Source organism: Nannospalax galili, unplaced genomic scaffold, assembly GCF_000622305.1.
Source record: "Nannospalax galili isolate Female #2095 unplaced genomic scaffold, S.galili_v1.0 scaffold620, whole genome shotgun sequence".
Taxonomy (NCBI): Eukaryota; Metazoa; Chordata; class Mammalia; order Rodentia; family Spalacidae; genus Nannospalax; species Nannospalax galili.
Window position 1 is genome coordinate 969,586 of NW_008346824.1, and position 19,892 is coordinate 989,477.

The 19,892-nt window shown below is 35.9% G+C and overlaps 1 protein-coding gene across 4 annotated transcripts in view; it reads left to right on the forward strand.

Annotated features, from left to right (window-relative positions):
• The window catches only part of Phf20l1 (PHD finger protein 20 like 1), a 78,346-nt gene that overhangs the window by 37,195 nt on the left and 21,259 nt on the right, over nt 1-19,892 (forward strand). For all 4 annotated transcript variants that reach the window (XM_008843182.3, XM_017800633.2, XM_017800634.2 and 1 more), the window contains 5 exons: nt 2,060-2,312; nt 4,502-4,684; nt 4,934-5,143; nt 12,037-12,093; nt 13,278-13,385. In XM_008843182.3, the coding sequence (XP_008841404.1) occupies nt 2,060-2,312; nt 4,502-4,684; nt 4,934-5,143; nt 12,037-12,093; nt 13,278-13,385 (811 nt within the window). The remainder of the gene's footprint in view (nt 1-2,059; nt 2,313-4,501; nt 4,685-4,933; nt 5,144-12,036; nt 12,094-13,277; nt 13,386-19,892) is intronic.

The following is a 19,892-nucleotide window of genomic DNA, read 5'->3' on the forward strand; positions in this document are numbered from 1 at the left end:
CCAGTAACAATCATTAATGAAAACTTTGTAAATTAAATTACTTTAAGATTTTAAGGAACATCCTTCTTTTCCTTTTTTTTTTTTTTTTTTTTGTCATTCAGGCTGATTTTATGTGAAAATGTTTTGTAACCAAACTCTTGATTCTCTTGATTTTTATGTTATGTGTTAGCTTTGCTTCTAAGTTAAAAAGCCGAGTTATAAAGTTCTAACTATCTCAGCTGGTAACAAGAGACCTAAATGAGAAGTTTTATTGTCACTAACTTCTGTTGTGCTGATGAGTTACAATGTCAGTCATGACATAGCTTGATAACAGGCCTATAGCCAAAACTTACTGTGCTAATGGATTTATTTATATTTCTAAAAGATTAAAACTACAGTTTTGAACCCCATTATTAGATTATTAATTATAGATTATTTAATTGTATTAGGGAAATGTCATGTTATTTACTTTTGGATAAAATTGCATTTGATGCATAATCAGTAAGATTTTAAATGTTAATTTGTCCTTGTTTAGAAGTTAAGCACCTTATCAAGATATTAATCTAAGTTTAAAAATCTTGTTTTATAACTTTGTAACTCAAGAGTAATGGATGCTGTAGTGATGTCTTTCACATATGTGAAGATGAACAATAAAATTGTTTATTTACAAGTAATGGCTCTAATTACTTTTCTGGCAACACCTTTTATGATAAGCTTAGGAGTATGTTACATTTATGGAGTTCTTTTTCAAAGGATAATTCCACATATACACATGTATAGTGAAGAAATTCAGGAGTAGAAAGGATGAGAGCTGAGTGAATGGGACACTGGACACCAGGCCTTTATGTCAGATGGCCAGCATGCCATCTCTAGGACATTCAGTGGTGCCATATTTAATACCAGCATATGCTTTTCTCCACCAAAATTTGAGTACCTTTTATTTTAATGGAACAGAAGTATTTATTTACTTGGCCCCATATACAGTGATCTCTCATATTCTGGAAAACTGCAGGCTGCAGATTTCATGACCATCTGCCCTCACCAAATATATGAAAGTTAAAAGATTTCTTGGGGACAAGCATGTTGTTCATAAGACAAGCAACTTTATTCTTTACAGGGACTTACCATAGTGTAGATTTAAAAACTATATCTCATATTTTGTTCTCGGATGACCTTTATCAGTAAGAGATCCAGTGTAGGCATCCCAGTACAACAGATTGTAAACTTATTCAGTGTGGCTATTTTCTGTTGTCTTTGAACAGCAGACACATTCACACATATTTTTATATATGCAGGGAATTTTACTGCCAAATGAATAAAATTGTTCTTTATGAAAGAACTGACAAAGTTCTAATTTTTTTAAAAGTATCAGTTGGCAGGAACAAGGTAAAAACTCATCTGAGAATGCGACGTATTTTGTTTTTCAATCCAATGTTTTAACTTACACTTTATCTCTTTGGTTTTTTTTCCGTTGTTACTGTTGCTTGTTTTGTATTGTTTCTTAGTCTTTTAACTCTATTGCTGGCGGCTCTGATTTCATGATGCATTTTGCTTATGAAACTCTAGCTTTCAGCACTAAAATGAGTTAAAGATAACGTTTTGTTAATTTGGTCATTGTTTTCCTGTTGAGATCGTTCTTTAAAGGGAAGCTGTCTACTTAGACCTCTACATACTTAATGAAGTAGATTACAGGAAATCTTCTGTAGACAGGTTTAAATGTATTCTTTCAATACTCTAAAAACATGAAAATTCTTTTTTTTTATTAAAAATTATGGTTTCACAAGGGAGAAGTTTCAATTTAATACTGAAAATGTCTGTTAAGGTATTTTATATAGGAAGAACATTATGGATATTTAAAAGTGTAGACAAGTAGTGGACAGTATCCCTTTAAAGACAGCCTATTCAACTTTTAGTTAATAATCTGTGGGGTTCTTTTTGGTTTTTCATTTGTAATAGAAATGTTATATGTTACTTAACAATGTTTTTGGATACTAAAGTTGCTTAACAATCAAAAATAGAATACAAGAACAAAAAATGAAGAAACCAAAATAAAAATATCAATTTTTTATTATTTATTCAGGCGATTTCACCTAAACCTCAAAGTCAGAAAAAAAATGAAGCTGTCATTAGCAGTTCTGCCAACACTCAGAAACCTGCACTGTTATCCTCAACTTTGTCTTCAGGGAAGGCTCGCAGCAAGAAATGCAAACATGAATCTGGAGCTTCTTCTGGGTGTATAAAACCCCCTAAATCACCACTTGCCCCAGAGTTAACACAAGCGGAGGATTTGACGCTTGTGCCTCAGCTTTCTTCTTCAGTGATAAATAAAACTAGTGAGCACAGACTTTTAAGAAATAGTTACTTACCCTGTAAGATACATTCAAAGCAGTTTGGTTGTAGTTATGTTTGTTTTTTTTTAATGAAGATACTTTTTATAAACTCAAAGCTCAGTGGATATGACAGAGAAGGCTTACAACTATTTCAAGGGCAAAAATCGTAGACATATCTTTCTGTTCTACTGTTCAGAGACTGTAGTTAAACCTTGCCATTGAAGAACACAGATTCCTACTACAGTGCAGCTATATACTCGGCTAATAATACAAGCTCAATGAGAGGCCTGATTCATTGCAAAAAAACAAACAAACAAGAACACCCCTTGAAACAGAACTGTAGAACAATGCATAGGTGATATTTTTACTTAGCTCCTCATGCTCCTCCTATGGATAGATATTACTTAGTTCCCCTTTTATCTGTAGTTGTCTTCAATACATTTTATTTAATTATTCTTATAATGTTAATAATGCAGACTTGAGTTCAGTCACATTCTTAATGAAAGGAGAATACCCCCTGGATTATAGTTTTAAAGATTTTATTGCTAGAGTACTCATCTTTCATGTGTTAGCCTTTAAAAAAAATGTTCATGTCAGGCATGATGCTGCATGTCTTTGATCCTGTCACTGAAGAGGCAGAGGTAGGTGGATCACTTTGAGATCAAGGCCAGCCTGGTCTTTAGAGTGAGTTCCAAGCTACCTGGCCACAAGGGGACCCTATCCCCCCCAAAAAAACTAAACAACAAATACAAGTTTCTCTTTGTTAGTTTAGTATTTCAGGCAGTTACCTGGAAGGTCATTCGGCAAATGACTTGTCTTTTGCTCTTTGTACAACAAATGAATTAATGTGATGATCAGGAAATGAGGGTGACACATTTCCTCATCAGCCATTCATATTTTGTCTCTCAGAATAGAAGTTGGCATTTGGGAGATTACCAAATATACTAGGCTGTTTTCCATTCAGTTGGTGTTTGAGAGACTCTACCAAATGTACTAATCTGTTTTCTAATCAGTTGTCATTTTGTCCACTAAACTATATTTCTCAGTTTTGGGTTTTTTTCTTTTCTTTTCTTTTTAAGTAAATGAACAGAAACGAAGTAAACAAAAATTGTTTTCTCATAAACTACATTGTGAAATATCAGCAGTAGCACTAGAATGTCACTTGACACTGTTAAGCATTTTATTTTGAAGGTGTTTTATGCCTTGGTATTATAACCACAATTTCATAGAAGTCACATTTACTCTTGTTTTTTTTTCCCATTATCACCATGTCTTTTTCATTTTGGTCATTATCAGATTATCCTTAAATACTCATGGCCTCAGCTCTTTTTAACTACTTGTTTCTTTTTTTCTAAATTAGTAGTAATGTATTGCGCTGCGTAATCTTACCTACTGTGTACTCCAAATGTCAAGTAAAATGAAGGCGTCTCAAAAGTTAGAAAAAGAAAAAGGATTGTCCAGACATTTATAATAATACTGTTAAAAGACACATAAATAAGATAGTTTTTTGAAAGCAAACAGTGTCAGTAATTAAAATCTTATTTAACCATAGTAAACATCTTAGTTTGTTTGTGTTCAATTTTTTGAATGAATCAGGCCCAGATAAATATTTGTATAAAAAAAATCCATCTAGGGAATGAGAATGGGACACAGTTCTCTGCATTAGCTTCACTTTGACAAGTGAAGCAAAGCACCTGTATGTTAGAATACTGCCACCTGTACCCCTGCCTTCCGTTCCCCTTAGAGTGCCTAGGGTCATGGTGTAGCAAAAGAGATTTATTTCTCTCTTTTCCTTCCTCCCCTCCTTCCCTCCCCCCTTCTCTGCCCCCCTCCCCCCTCGTTGCTTATAAAGAGACTACTTTCCTGAGGGCAAAATGGCAATTGACACAACCATCTGCACTTAGAGAATTAATTCCAGTCTCAGACATGGGGAGAGCTACTGGAAATTAAATGTTCTATGTTAATTGTCTTTGAGTTCTAGTAGGTTTTAAGTATTAAATTTTTGATGAACTCTGTGAAGAGGGCACAATTTTTCCCTTTGATTACCAATGGAACATACCATTCCTTGTGGATATCTTATAGCAGCATCAGAGGGCAGAATATGGGTCATTTTCCCCCCATTTGTCTCCGTAAATATTATAAAATGGTCCTGGTATGTATCTGCTCCGTGAACATTGAAGATCTTTTTCTAGGTCCTCCACAGCCTGTGAATCCCCCTAGACCTTGCAAGCACAGTGAGCGGAGAAGATCTCAGCGGTTAGCCACCTTACCCATGCCTGATGATTCTGTAGAAAAGCTTTCTTCCTCTTCAGCCACTGATGGGAAAGTATTCTCCATCAGTTCTCAGAATCAGCAGGACTCTTCAGTACCAGAGGGTAATGTACATTAATTTCCTATAGAACCCAATGTAAAGGAAAATAAATACTGAGATAATTAGTAGAATATTAAGTTTTCCTTCTTATGTCTTTTGGACTTAAAAACACTTCTTATATTCTACAAATATTTACCAAGTGCTTTTTTGTCCAGGCACTGCTTATATATCAGTGATCTGCATTGATAAGACCTGGGCCAGGCTCTCTGTGTTAATATTACGTTGCTTTGTGTGTGTGTGTGTGTGTGTGTAGTGCCTCCTGTCGCACATGTGCCGCTTGAGAAGCTCGGGCCCTGTGTCCCTCTTGATTTAAGTCGTGGGTCAGAAGCTGCAACACCACCAACCCCAGACTCCTCCTCTCGCCACGGTGAATATTCCAAAGCAGAAAAAGAGGAGACACAGTTGCTTCCAAACCTTTCCTCCAGAGTGATGACTGATAGGAGAGGCGCTCCAGCAGCCACAGGTAAAGACTCTTGTGCTATAATAGTGAGGCTTGCTGGTTTGGGGTAGAAACACTACTTGTTAAAAAACTTTTAGGCAGTATTCTTTAGAGGATGGACTATCTGTTTTAAAGTTTTGTATGACCATTTTCGTCACATCCTTAACATACTTATGGTCAATTTATTTTCTTTTTTTTTGAATTATGTTTTATTTTTATGTATGTGTAATGTCACTGACCTGGAGCTTCCAGATTGTAGCTGGTCTAACCAGCCAACTGGTCTCAGAGATCCCACCTCTGCTGCCTCCTGAGTACTAGGATTACAGGTGGCTGTCATGCCTGCCCCACATTTAAATGGATTCTGGATTTGAACACTGGTCCTGATGCATGTGCATCAAGCCCTTTATCCACTGAGCCATCTCCTCAGACCCCCTTGCTTCTTTCTTAAATGCTGTTTTTGCCAAGTGTCAGTGTATGCCAGTAGTCCCAGCACTCTGGAGGCTCTCTGCAGGAAGATCACTGGCAAGTTTCAGGCCAGCGAGGGCTACATGACAAGACCCTGTCCCAAAACAACAACAATAAATGAATTGTATGAAGTCATTGTTTCTATTTATAGAAATTCTTAATATGTTTCTATTATAGAAATTCTTTTGAAGCCAGGCAGTACTTCAGGGATCAATTCTTAGGTTTAAAGACTTCAATTGAATTTAAGTACTTAGATTCAGTTTAACTATACTACATGTGTCTTAAGTGTAATCCTGTATTTGGAACCAGAATCTCCTTTGTTGAATATAATTTGTTATAAAGTTTTTGAGGGACTTTAATCAACCACGTTTAGTACATGTTCTGATGATTTTGTTATTTGTAATCTGAAAACATTCGGTGGTTGATCTTTCATATCTGCTATTCATATTTCTCATGTATAGTTGTATCTTTTTTTAGAAATTTTATAAAATGATAATTTCATTAAAAGAATATATTTGCTTTTCAAAAGTCAAATAGTGCTTTTGAAATGCTTTTCGAGTATTACTAGTTTGAATTGATAAAGTATAAAACATTTGAGTACAATCAGTTCAGGAAAAAACATAAAGCAAATATGCTGGTAATAATTATGTTTAACAACATTGTCCCCATAGCACATTTCATCACCTTCTTAGATGAAGCAAAAATAGAGCCTCTGGTCATGATATATATTGAAATAAAGCTAAGCAGAATTTAAGAAACATTTAATTTTAATATGCTACCTTTAACATGTTCTTTCTTCCAAATTAGCAATATTACTGCTATTAAATGCATAGTTATCTACAATTCCATTTTACCTGTAAAGTTTGAGATTGTTTCATATGTGGTAATGTTTCCTTGTTTAAAAACAAATAATGCACACATCTGAAGATTTGTAGGCTTTGAAAAATTGTTGTTTCTCAAATCTGATCCATTGTCTTTTTAGATATTTTTTCCAAACCTGGCCTTAGAGTAACTAATTTTACTTTCAAATTTTCCCATAAGATTTATGAGTTATCATTGACCTTTTGAGGTAGTTTTTCTGGTGAAGTGTTCCTGCATTTATTTAACAATCTGAAATTCTTTGTTGATTTTTATGATGTATGCCCATTGGGAAAGTGATTTATAGATATGTATGTGGAAATATTTATATTTTCTTTGAAATATATTCAAAAATTATAATAAAACTGAAATGTAGATCAATATAAGTCATGTCATAAGTAAGAATCTTGTGTCAGCCAGATTATATATTCTAAACATCAAAGATGTGATGGTACATGGAAATCCTTTACCCAGGATTTTGCTTCTAACCAGAGGATTAACTTGGTATGTTCTTGTTTTGTTTTGGTTAACTTTTTACTCCTCAAAATTTCTGGCATATTTGTAAAGATGTGGCTGACTGTCTTGGGGAATTGGTTCTCGATACTCACCGTGTTGAATTGCAGAAGGGAAAGGGAAGCCTCAGCAGTCTTTAAATATTGCCAGTGACTGGAAAATGTGGTAGTTAGGATGTAGTAGGCTGGTCAGTACAGAATTCACCCTTTAGCTGGGAGTAGAAAGAAGTAGGTCTGTGTGGTACACAAAAAAAGAACAGTGGACATGGCAGTAATAGAACAACTGTGTACAGCAAGGGACTGGGAGTGGGATGGGGGGTTCTCCATTTTTGGAAGAATCCTCTAATAGAACCACTGTGAACAGTAAAGGACTGGGGATAGAATGAGGGGGCAGGGGGCGCTCCATTTTGGAGAAAGCCTCATTAGGTTAGTGTTGAGCCACTTTGCTTACAGTTTCCTGGCAGGTAATTCCTGTCATAGATGAGGGCGGTCCAGATTGGTTGCTGTTTAGTCTTGGGCAATTAAGATGAGCCACTCTACATGTGATTTCCTCTCCTGAAATTCTTGAAGTGCCGATAAGGGAGGCTCTGTGATACCTGGGTATGGCTAAGTTGGTTTGGCTGTTCTACCATTTTGTCAAAAGGAACCTTAGTTTTTCTGTTTGGGGGATAATTTCAAGGCCCATTTACATGGTCTCAATCATGGCCTTCTCTCCACAGGAGTTAAATGTAATAAGGCAGTTTCTGAAGAAAGTGAAAGGTTCAGATTTTCATGTGCTGCCTTTGTAGATCTGTTTGAAGAACAGTGGGAATCTTGGTCACTGATCTTAGTATTAATAGCACAGTGGTTGGCAGGTTTAAATGCTTATATCAAGTAAATACGTAGCTTTAAGTTAGCTACTGAAAGCTAGTGTGTTACAGAGTTAGGTGTACACAGATTGTTTGGATAGGAAGAGATGAGATGTTAATTTGTCTGTGACCTTTTTTAGTTTAGTTTTTTGGAGGAAACCAGTAGAATTTAGATGATACTCTAATTGGACATCTTTTATTTTAAAATCATGTCAGTTTGTCTTACTTCCATTGAACTTCCAAGTGGTCAGCATGTTTTTCTCTCTTAATACATTATTATTATTGATTTGTTTTCTTTTTTTGAACAGAGTTTCATTATGTACATAGCCTAGGCAGTCTGGAACAAGATCTGTAGCCCAGGCTGGACTGGAGCTGTCAGTCTTCTTGATTTAGCCTTCAGATTGCTGAGATTACACTTGTGTATCATCATATCTGGCTTTCCTAATATTCTGTTATCTAACTTTTATATGCTGTTTTATAGTATTTTTTGACTTCTGTCTGCTATCTATGTTGTTTTATATCTATAGTCAATGGGCAAGATTTTATTATTTCTTTTGTGCGTGCGTGTGTGTGTGTGTGTGTGTGTGTGTGTGTGTGTACATGCATTCGGTTGGTTGGTTGGTGTTCATCCTAATTATAAAAGTAAATTCTGTTGATATTTTAAAACTTCTATAGAAAACGTTATATGCCAGGACAGGTATTTGTAGTTTTTTAAATCTGAAACTCCTAGGGAGTTCAGACTCATAATATTAGTCGTTAACTGGCAAGAAGTTTAGTAAACTTAGGTCTCCTAACAGGTTAAACTTTGCTTTTAATTGTTTTTTCAGTAGAGATAATGAGCTTGCACTAATTGATCTACATTCTTCCACTGGGATGGATGCCAACATGACTGACTAAGGTTAGGAATATTGTTGCTGCCCACTTTAGCAAAAAGTGAAAATAAGAATAAAAGGAAAAGAAAAAATATGGTATATTTCTAAAAGCATCAATGCCTTTGTTTTCAGAATCTTTTTTTTTTAAATAACAGAGCCAATGAATTTTAGGTAGGGATACAGCTTCAGAAACATTAGTTCTGTCGTTATCTGGGAAGGCAAAGTGATACGTGTTTCTTAAAAAGGATCCTTTTCTAAAGAACCTTTACATGTCCTGGGCCTGAGGGTATCTATTCTTCCATCTCTAAATACTGTCTTAAGATAAAGGACTCAGAGTGCTGAGATACAGAATCTACCCTCAGAAAACTGAACCTCTAGAAGGGAATCAAAGCTAGTAACTGAAATATACATACAAATAATAGTAACTGTTTCAATGCAAGGGTAGGTACCTTCTGAGTTTCAGCAAAACCTAAATCAACTTCCTTCAAGCTCAACTTTTTATCTTTATGTTGAGAAGTTTATAGTAGGTGATGTCTGTGGCCACTTCCAGCTCTAAAATCATGCATTTGATGCAGTCTAAATTTATTTCAAAGAACAATAATGGTATGGTAGGTTTAACTTTGAATTTAGAAATGACAACATATTCTTAATAACCCCCATGAAGACAAAATTGAAATTAGGGGAGAGTGTGAATGTAATTCTAAGCATTTTTAATTAATCATATGCTGAAAGATGTAATTTCAGTAACATTTTAATTTTCACATTTTTGAGCAAATTGGAATACAAATAACAAGATATATTTATTTTATCTCAGAATACTTTAATGTGGATACAAATATTAAATATATGTATATGAGCACTACGCCTTTTTAATATAAAATGTTCAAGCTTCAGATGAATTCAGTTAATTACGTGAATCCGTTTTTAAATGAACTGTAGATATAAATAAAAATATAAACTTATGGAGTGTCACAGTTAAGATAGAACTCTTCTTGTTGAACTCCCTGAAAATTGTTTGGTTAACATGACATATGACCAAAGAAAACCAGAGGTGGATTTGAGGAGTCTGAATTAGTATGGCAGTGGCTCCACCCAATCTGACTGTGGCTGCCTTCAAATGGCAGTTATTTTCTTTCCTAGTATCTGATGTCAATGTGCCTTTACTAGTTAACATCCTTTTTATTTAAATTACTTCTGAATTTATTCTCCAGACCTGTTCAAAACAAAACTATACCTGGTTTTCTGTAATCTACCTCACCTCCATACCAAGTGCTCATGGCTTCTCTGGAACCTCAGGTTTCCATGAGTCTCAGTGATTGTCTAGCCAGAAGAATTCAAGATAGTTAGTGCCTTGGAGGAGTTGTAGAACTCTTTACTTTCCTGATTCTGAAGTATGTGAGCAAGAGCAGTCAGGGTTCTCCTATTCTTAGTTGAGTTGGGAGTACTTTTTTACTTTTTGCTCTTTTTTTGAGTGGCACTAATAGTTTATTTGAAGAAAATATTCTGTCAGATAAATTTAGTTTAAAGCTCACTGTCCTGTACACTAATATCTTAAATACTTAGGTTTGCAAATTCTAGCACATGAAGAAATAATAAGAGTCATTTCTTGGGAAACTATATTCTTTGGTTGAATTCTAGGTCTGTTTTGGTTTTTTTGTTTCTATTTGTCTGTACTTCTGAAAGTCTTGCCAATATCACATATCTGTATATCTCTTTTCATACCCTTGTGTAAAAGGTTGGCAACATCTTTCAGGTCCCCAATTTAGCTTTTGAAATTTTTACCACCTGCGAAATCTGAAAGCAGGGAGCCAGCAGGCCCTGGAGCTTGCTCTCCTAAAACCACTCAGAATAGCCTATCTGCTATCTGTTCTGATGTGCCATCCTCCATAGTCTACAGCTGTGGCCTTTTGCCATTGTGTTTGAGCTCCACCTACCTGAACTGCCTGAAGGTAGCCAATTTGATGGTTCCCTTAGTCAGACAGCCCTGCGTTATCCCAACAGTGCTCCAAAGAAGAAAGCACACAGGGGATGAAAATCATTGTCACTTTTCCTTCTGCATACCTGTTCTGCCATAAGGGCTGAAAAAGCATATTTTGAGTTGTTTCTTAGTTTTAAGAAAATCATATGTTTTCAGTTTCCATGGTCCAGTAATCAAGAGAAGGAAGTAATGAGTCTTGATAAATGCAGAAATGTTATTGTGTTTATCTTTGCTCAGCTGTCCCTTTAGTTCTTTCTGTCACAATCAATGTGGTTATCAATAGTCTTATTAATCTGAAGTTTTCTAGAGCCTTGTTGCTACTTGATTTGAGTGTTATTTTTATAATTTTTTCTTTAAACTACATAAAATATTTGAACAAACTGAAATGCTAACGTTTTGATACTGTAGATGTGAAGTAATTTTCCTAGATTAACTGTACCCCAAAACAAGACCTCAGCAGTGAGAAATGTTTGTGAAGCTTAGTTAAGGAAATCTGCACTGTTTAGTTATCATTAGTGAGATGCAGCATTTACAAATGTACTTTGGACTACTCAGTAATACATGTCATTAACATGGCATATTTTTATGTGTATGTGTGTCTTTGCATTTCACATTAATGCAGACCGAAAATAATTAGCAAAATAGTTTTGTTTGAGCTCTTATTACCCAATAAAAAGTCTTGATGAAATTCACATATTTGTTTTATGCAACAAGAAGGCAGATACCAGTTTAAAAAGTTATATACCTTGTTGAAAACCAGTATACTTTAATACAAAGTTGAATATTTCATTTGGATGCTCTGAATAGCATTCATCATAAAAGCAGCAGGAATGTGTGGGCCCACTACTCCAAAGGCTGTGTCAACTGCTTCTGGATTGCCCAAGCTGAGATGCTTGCTGCCTGCCTTCACTGATGGCGAAAGACCTTTACCATAACCTTTATATATGGTTAGAACCAAATTTATGCTATTTCTGGAATAGTATAGTCTCAAATAATCTCACCATTAAAAAAAAAGGAAAGAAACATACTTATTAGGCACTGGTCTAAACATTTTACATACTTTGACTCATACAATCTTTATAATAGCGTGGTAGATCCTCTTAGTCATATTCATAAGGACGATAAGGAAGCAGAAGTATAGACACTGAATGACATACTCCTCTCATACCACTAGTGAATTGTGGGGCCAAGATTTGAACCCAAGTAGTCCGAAGAAACACAGATCATCCCTAATTAAGTTTTAGTTACTCATTCAGGTAATAAGATAGTGTACACCTTGGGGAAAAGAGTCTGATTTAGATTTTTGTGAGCAATTGTAATTTAAAACACTATGCAATATTTTATCTTTCTAACTAAACTTACATCTTATCCCCCTAACCCACAGGATTATCGAAAACAGAGAAAAAAGTGAAATTGGAAGAAAAAAGCTCCACTGCATTTGGTATGGACAGAAAGTAATCTTTAAGCAAAAGACTAGAAAGCTTGACAGAGAGAGGACAGCCTCTGTCTTCCCTTTTCTTGCTAGGGCTCCTTAAGGTGCCCCAAATCATTCGCTTTCATGCTTAGCAAGTAGCTTCAGACCCACTTGTTCTTCAGTGTGTAGCTTATACTTAGATGTGTATTTTCTTATCCAGGAATTCTCTGGCTTTCTCTGAGAACTTTTTTTCAGAACATCTCACATTAAAATTATGGATGACTTTTTGAAATAAGACATTTAATATTATTGAAACTTAGAGAATAAATGATACATTTAAGTAGTCTTTTTTAAGCATTTCTTCGGTATGCCTTATAAAAAGATTACTGACATTTCCACTGTCCTTTCTTCGGTCAAATAAATGATTAAAAGTCATGAAATAATGGATGCTAGTGTTAAATATTTCTTAGCTTAGCTAATTGGATCCTGGAGTTACCAAAATCTGACTTACTATATTTGGAAAATTGTGGACTAACCTATTCTGATATGAAACAATTGCCACTAGAATATATGCATATTTTAATTTGAGATGGTAATGTCCTACGATATTGCTAAAACATGCATTTATTTTCTTTAAAGTGCTTATGACTTAGGAAAAGAATCCTTTCAATTTAAAAAAAATCAGAATGAAATAAGTCTTTGCTTTCTTAATCTTAGTCTTCATTTGTGTAGACTCAGGGCAAGTGTTTAAATACTTAAGGGGTAATTTATGGATTGATTTAATTGATCTGTTTTTTGTCGAAAGGAAAAAAAAGTCCATTTTTGTAACTTTCTAAAACTTTTCTTATTATATCTACAATTACTGATTCCCCTCAGTGAAGTCTTTATTAAATTATGGAATTTAACTTCTTGGCACTAGTAGGAATTTTAGTCTATGACTTATTTAAAGATTTTTAACTACTGTCTGTGTTAACTTTAAGGTGTCAGGAGTTGGGATTTTTCAACACTGCTAATGAAGATCCCCTCTTATAGTCCAATAAACTAAGCAAGAGTTCCAGACTTATGACACCAACAGTTTAATTGAATCCGTCCACTCTGGGCAGGTGACTGGAATCGCTGATGCAAACATAAATGCTGCTTTGAGGGTAACCACAAAGGAGCAACTAGGAATCACTCGTGATTATTGAAAGGCTTGCTTTTATTTATTTTAGGTAAAAGGAAAGAAAAAGATAAGGAAAGAAAAGAGAAGAGAGACAAAGATCACTACAAACCAAAGCAGAAGAAGAAGAAGAAAAAGAAAAAGAAATCTAAACAGCATGGTGAGTATGCAGGATGCATTTTATAGTATTTTGAGATTTGTCAATGCTCCATTTTTTCAACAAGGTATCACAAGATCCCCATCTTGTTGAGAGCTAAGGCATTCTTGTAACTTTCCTTTGTTTTGTCATTACAAAAATGTACAACTGTGATCTATAAAGTAATTGTTGCAGCTGACTAGAGATTTTAGTTTTCATCATTATGGTGGACTAGGTACCGTAACCAAGAACTTATCAACATAATGAAGGAATTCCTCTGTCTCTCCTCTTTTCCTCCCTCTCCCTCCCCCTCTCCCTCCCCCTCTCTCATCTGTGTGCCTGTGTGTGTATGTGTTTGTGTGTATACATGCCTTTTTTTCCTCTGTGTGTGTGTGTGTGTGTGTGTGCTCATGAATGTCCTTGTGTTGTGGAGGCCAGAGGTTAACATTGGTGTCTTCCTCTATCATTCTTTACCTTCTTTTTTGAGACAAGTTCTTTCTCTAAACCTGAAGCTCTTCATTTCAGCTAGACTAGCTGACTAGGGAGGCCCTGAGATCTGCCTGTCTGTATCCCCCAGCACTGGGGTTACAGACATGTGCCATCATGCCTGATTTTTACATGGATGCTAGGGATCAGAACTCAGGTTCCCATCTTTGAGAACCAAGCACTTTATCCACTAAGCACTCTCCCCAGCCCAAGTGAAGGAATTCTTAGCCTAGAATTGTAGAGTCGTTTGCATTGGCTCCCAAGAATGAGAGAAAAATATATTTTGGGGGAAAACCTGGAAAACCAACAGAATTTGGGACCAGAGATCTAAAGGAAATCCCAAAGGATTTCCTGAAAGCCTAAGGAGGTGATACAGAAAGAAGGCGTGAGATGTGACTGACAGGATGAGCATACTGTGAGTGTGTGGTCAGTCTAAATTCTGATAATGCAAAGCAATTAGCTTGTAAGGAAAAGAAAAGAAAGTAACAGAAACCAAAATATTTAATACTAACTCATATTTAGAGACAAATACTTGTTTGTAGTTCATTGTTTTTAATTTCCTTACATGTTTGCTTATAGGTTCTAAGAAGTTCAATTTTCATGTTAAGATTTTCTAAACCAGATATGGTGGCTCACACCTGTTATCTCAGCACTCAAGAGACTAAGGCAGGAGGATTGCCATAAGTTTTAGGCCAGTCTGGGCTACAGTATGAGACCTTACCTCAGGAAACAAACAAAACAAAATGAAATAAAAATATTTCTAACATAAACACCAAAGAAGGGTATAATTTCTTAAATAGCAAAGAAAAGAATGTAGTAAATAAGCCATCCACATCCAAAGAAGGCAATTCAAGAGAAAATTAGATAACAGAGAATTACAAACTACAAATAAGGTGTTATAACTAATGGCATATTTAGATTTATTTCTACCTCATACCCATAAGAGCGATTAAGAGGGTTAGGAAAATGACTCAGTCCATAAAGCTCTTGCCTTGCAGGTGTAAGGACCTGAGTTTGATCCCCAGAATCCAAACAAAAATGCCAGGTATTGTGGCACATGCTTGTAATCCCAGCACTTGGGGAGGCAGAACAGAGGATCCATGGACTCATGACCAGCTAATCTATCCTAATTGGTGAGTTTCAGGCCAGTGAGAGACTATCAAAAAGGAGGCGGGTGGTATTCTTGAAAATGACATTCAAGATTGTCTACTGGCCTCTCCACACATGCACACATGTGCATCTAGACACAGTATGAACACTCAGATTTTTAAAAATGAATGACTAGCATATTTGTGTTTGTCATCTTTCCATTACTGTGATAAGTACCTGAAAAACAGCCTTAAAGGAGGAAAGATTTATTTGGGCTCTTAATTTCAGAGGTTTCGTTGCATGGTTGCCTAGCTCCATTGCTTTGTAGCATTGTTTGCTGGAACCCTTGGGAAAGACTGCCACACTGCCCAACCCATTGCAGCCAAGAAGGAAAGAAAGAGGAGAAAGAGGTCGATGGTAAAATAGATACTTCAAAAATATACTCTAGGGGGCTGGAGAGATGGCACAGTGGTTAAAAACACTGGTTGTTCTTGCAGAAGCTCCAGGTTCGAATCCCAGCACCAACATGGCAGATAACAACTGTCCGTAACTCCAGTTCCAGGAAATCCGATGGCCTCTTCTGTCCTCCGCAGGCATTGCACAACATGGGTGCGCTTACCTACATGCAGACAATACACTCATACACATAAAATAAAAATAATACAATATTTAAAAAAAAACAAAAACAAGAACATAGCTCTAGAGGCCTTCTTCCTCCATCAGCTTCTCAGTAACCTATTTGAAGTGATTAATTTTTTTCAGTGAATTAATCCATTGGTGGGGTTAGGGTACTCATGATCCAATCACCTCCCAAAGGCCTCATTCTGAGCATTAGAAATAAGCTTTTAATATATAGACGTTGCAGGGACATTTTAGATCCAAAATATAACAATATAGTTTTTTTTGGTTGATATTTTGATTTTTTGAGACAGGGTGTCCCTCTAGTCCCAGCATTATTTCTAAACCTTTGTGGCATTTCTATTTATCTTTTGAAACTGCTTCCAACAGACTCTTGCATTCAAAAGAACATTAAGTCTATATTATATTCATTTTTAACAAATTTTTGTTATTTGCTTAAAGATGGATCCCATGGTCCGTTTAAGAACTGCTTGGGGGTGGGGGTGCTGGAGCAATGGCTCAGAGGTTAAGAGCACTGGCTGCTCTTGGAGAAGACCTGGGTTAAAATCCTAGCACCCACATGATAGCTAGCAATCATCTATAACTCCAGTCCAGAGGACCTGACACCCTCTTTGTTCACTGCATGACATGGTACACTCATATACATGCAGGCAATACACTCGTACACATAAAATAAAATAATAAAATATTAAAATATATATATTTAAAAAATAAAAATTTAAGAAAGACAGAAATACTCAGTTGCTGAGTTCAGTGCCTTTTCAGGTCTGTTATATCAACTGCAATATGGTGAACACATAGAGAGCCTGCACTCAATGTCCAGAACCCAGTGCCCTGTAAGAAAGCTGAATGTGGTAGGATGAGATTGTAATTCCAGCACTGAGCAGTGGAGACAGGTGGATCTTTGGGACTACTGGCCACCCAGCCTAACCTAATTGACAAGTTCCAAGCCAGTGAAACATAATTAAAGAATTTTTTTTAAAGGGGTGCTCAGTGCCTGAGCAACAACACAACACCCAGGATTTTACTCTGACATCCATATGCATTTGCATATGTGCATACATGGACACACATGCACACATACAAAGTTAGAAAAGAACCAATAATGAATCAAAAACTGTAGAAATAAGTGGCAAACATGAGCAAAAATTAATAAGGAGAACAATGCTAGGAAGAATTTCTAAATGCCAAGTTTAATTATTTGATAAAAAATGAAAAATGTAAAGAAAAAGAAAAAAGAAAAATGTCAACCAAGCTATAGAAGGTTAAGAAAAAAAGGGAACATGCAAACATATTAGATATACAGAAAACATAATTATACAGGCTCCAGATGTTTTTAAAAAGCTTAATATAGACAACTAATGCGAGTAACTTGAAAAATTAGATGAAAGGATAGACAAGTACCAGAAATTAAATTCAAGAGAATAGGCTCCAAAACTTAAAAAAACATAACCGATATGTTAAAATCTTTCTACATGAAGACTGAATCCAGACAGTTTTTTCTGTTCACTTCTTCCAACCATTAAAGAAACTTATTTTTCCAGTTATTTGTGTTACTCACCTATAGCCTCAGTGAGTTAGGGGCTATAGCAGGAAGATCATTTTGGTGCAGAAATCAACATTAGAGAAAGAGGGAGCATTTCTCATAGTGGGCACAAATAGTGCCCTCTCCAAATATAAATTCAAGTACTAACTCCTTGTAGCCATGAATATGACTGTGTTTGGGAGTAAGGAATTTGCTGATGTGATTAAAAATGTCTCAGAGACATCATTTAGGGAGTGTAGTTTTGAGACGCAGACATGAGGAGCTCTTGTAAAGGTGGAGGTAGAAATGGGTGATGCAACCCTGAGTCAGTTAACAGTTGCCATCAGAAGCTTAAGAGGCAAGGGAGCCTTTGTTCCAAGACTCAGAGGGAGCCTGGGTCTGTTAATTAGTACCTGGCCTGAGACTCCTGGCCTGAAGAACTTTGAGAGCATAAGTTTTACTTTGTTTTAAGCCATCAAATGATGGTCCTTTCTTGTGGTACCTATAGAAAACAAATGTAACTTCAAGTGTGTTTTAGGTGATTTAAATACTGTCGAAATTATCAGAGACTATAAAAGAATTATGGCTTCTTATTTCTGACAATAGATTTTTAAAAAATCCATAAATACTACAGAATTAAACTAGCAATTTCTAGCAAGGATATGAGCACTTAAGATTGGAATGCAAAGCTGGTTGAACATCATGAAATCCATCATAGTAAAGGTGAAGGAGAAACATTACTTTTCTCTAAGTACACAAACCATTCCATATACACAAACCTTGAATAGTTGACTATAAACTTTATTTAGAAATATTTTTAAAAGCCTAAGTAGAGAGAATTCATCTTCATAGGTTGGAAGATTCGGTATCAAAAAGATGTCAATTAATGCTGAATATGTTTGTAGAGTGTATTAGTTACTTTTCTCTTGCTGTGATAGAAACTCCAACTAAAGCAGCTTATAGAAGGAAGAGTTTATTTGAGCTTATGGTTCCAGGGGAATTACAGTCCATCATGGTGGGAGGCATGGTGGCAGGAGGTGGCTGGAGCAGGAACAGCAAGCAGAGCACTCACATCTTCAAGCAGGCACAGGATGCAAGAGAGTAACTCAAGTTCTAACAAGGCTTAAGAACTCTCTAAGCCTGCCCCCAGTGCTTCCTCCAGCATGGCCACACCTTCTAAGACCTCCCGAAACAGCACCACCAATTGAGGACAGAATGTCCAAATGCTTAGAGTCTGTGGGGGAAATTTTCATTCAAACCATCACATAGAGTTACTGCTTACTTTTAAACTGAAAATGGAAAAAGTAATAGTTATTCTTATGAAAAAGAAGAATTGCTGTTTAACTGTTGTTACTCAGATGTTTTGGAAAATGAAATAGGCAGTCAAAAACATCTATATGTATTTATACTACAAGCTAAAGGCAAAGGAAGTTTTTAATAAATTGTTAAAGCAATTTCTTATCTATATAGGGAAGAAAAATGAAGTTAGACTGATGTACTGTACACAAAAATTAAATTCAGGTTTATTAAAGATTAAATGTATGAAGACAAAAACTAAAACTTTAAAAGACAGTATAGAAAAATATGTTTATGATCCTGGGGGCAGAAAAAAAAAAGTAAACCCTGGGGGCAAAGGTTGAAAGTATGACTGTATTATAATTTAAAACTTTGAGCCTGGAGAGGTGGCTCAGTGGTTTAAGAGCAGAAGACATGGGTTCAATTTCCAGCACCTACATGGCAGCTAATCACTGTTCATAACTCCAGTTCCAGGGGATCTGACACCATCTTCTGACCCCCTCAGGCATTGCACGACACTGGTGTACTTACATACATGAAGGCAATACATTCATACACATAAGATAAAAAATAATAAAATATTAAAAAATTAAAACTTCTGTTCATTAAAAAAATCATGAGGTAATAAAAAGATAACTCACAAAGCAGAAGAAATGATTCTATCACATATAATTGATGAAAGATTAGCACTTAAAATATCAAATTCAGGCTACAGAGATAGCTCTGTTAAGAGTGCATACTGTTTTTGCAGAGGACCCAAGTTTGATTCCCAACCCCCACATTGGGAGACTCATAGCCACCTGTAATTTCAGCTCCATGAGAACTGATGCCTCTGACCTTCTCAAGCAAGTGCATGCATGTGTGTACACACCCACAAACCAACATACCCATAATTAAAAAAATAAAAACAAATCTTTAAAATATCAAACTCTCATAAATAAAATTATGGTCACTCAGATGACCAAAGCAGGAGCATTGTGAATTAGACAGTCTGGACGTAATACATAGTGAGTTCTAGTCTGCCTTGAGCTATATAGTGAGAACCTGCATCAGAGAAAGAGGAAGAAACAAGGAAGGAAAAATGGAAAGAAGGAAGGAAGGGAGGGAGAGAAAGGAAAAAAGGAAAGGAAAGGGGACAGAGGACGAAAGGAAGGGAAGGAAAGACAAGAGTGGGGAACAGGAGGAAAAGAATTGCGCATAAAAAACGGGCAAGAGATTTTAACAGATATTTCATAGAAGCCACAACTCTTATAAAGTAGGAATAAGATGCTCGGGATTATCAGAGACTGAGTAAATAGTTTTTAAAGTTCAGCAAACATTTTATGCCCTTTGACAAAAATTACTAGGTAACTAATATGTTGCTGAGGAAAGGTAGACACCTGTACCTTTTCTGTGAGAAGTCAGTTGAGTGTCAGCACATAAAGCTGAAGAAGTTGCCACACAACCTAGATCATGTGATTCCTCAGCACTCTCACCTGGTACACCCAAAGCAAATC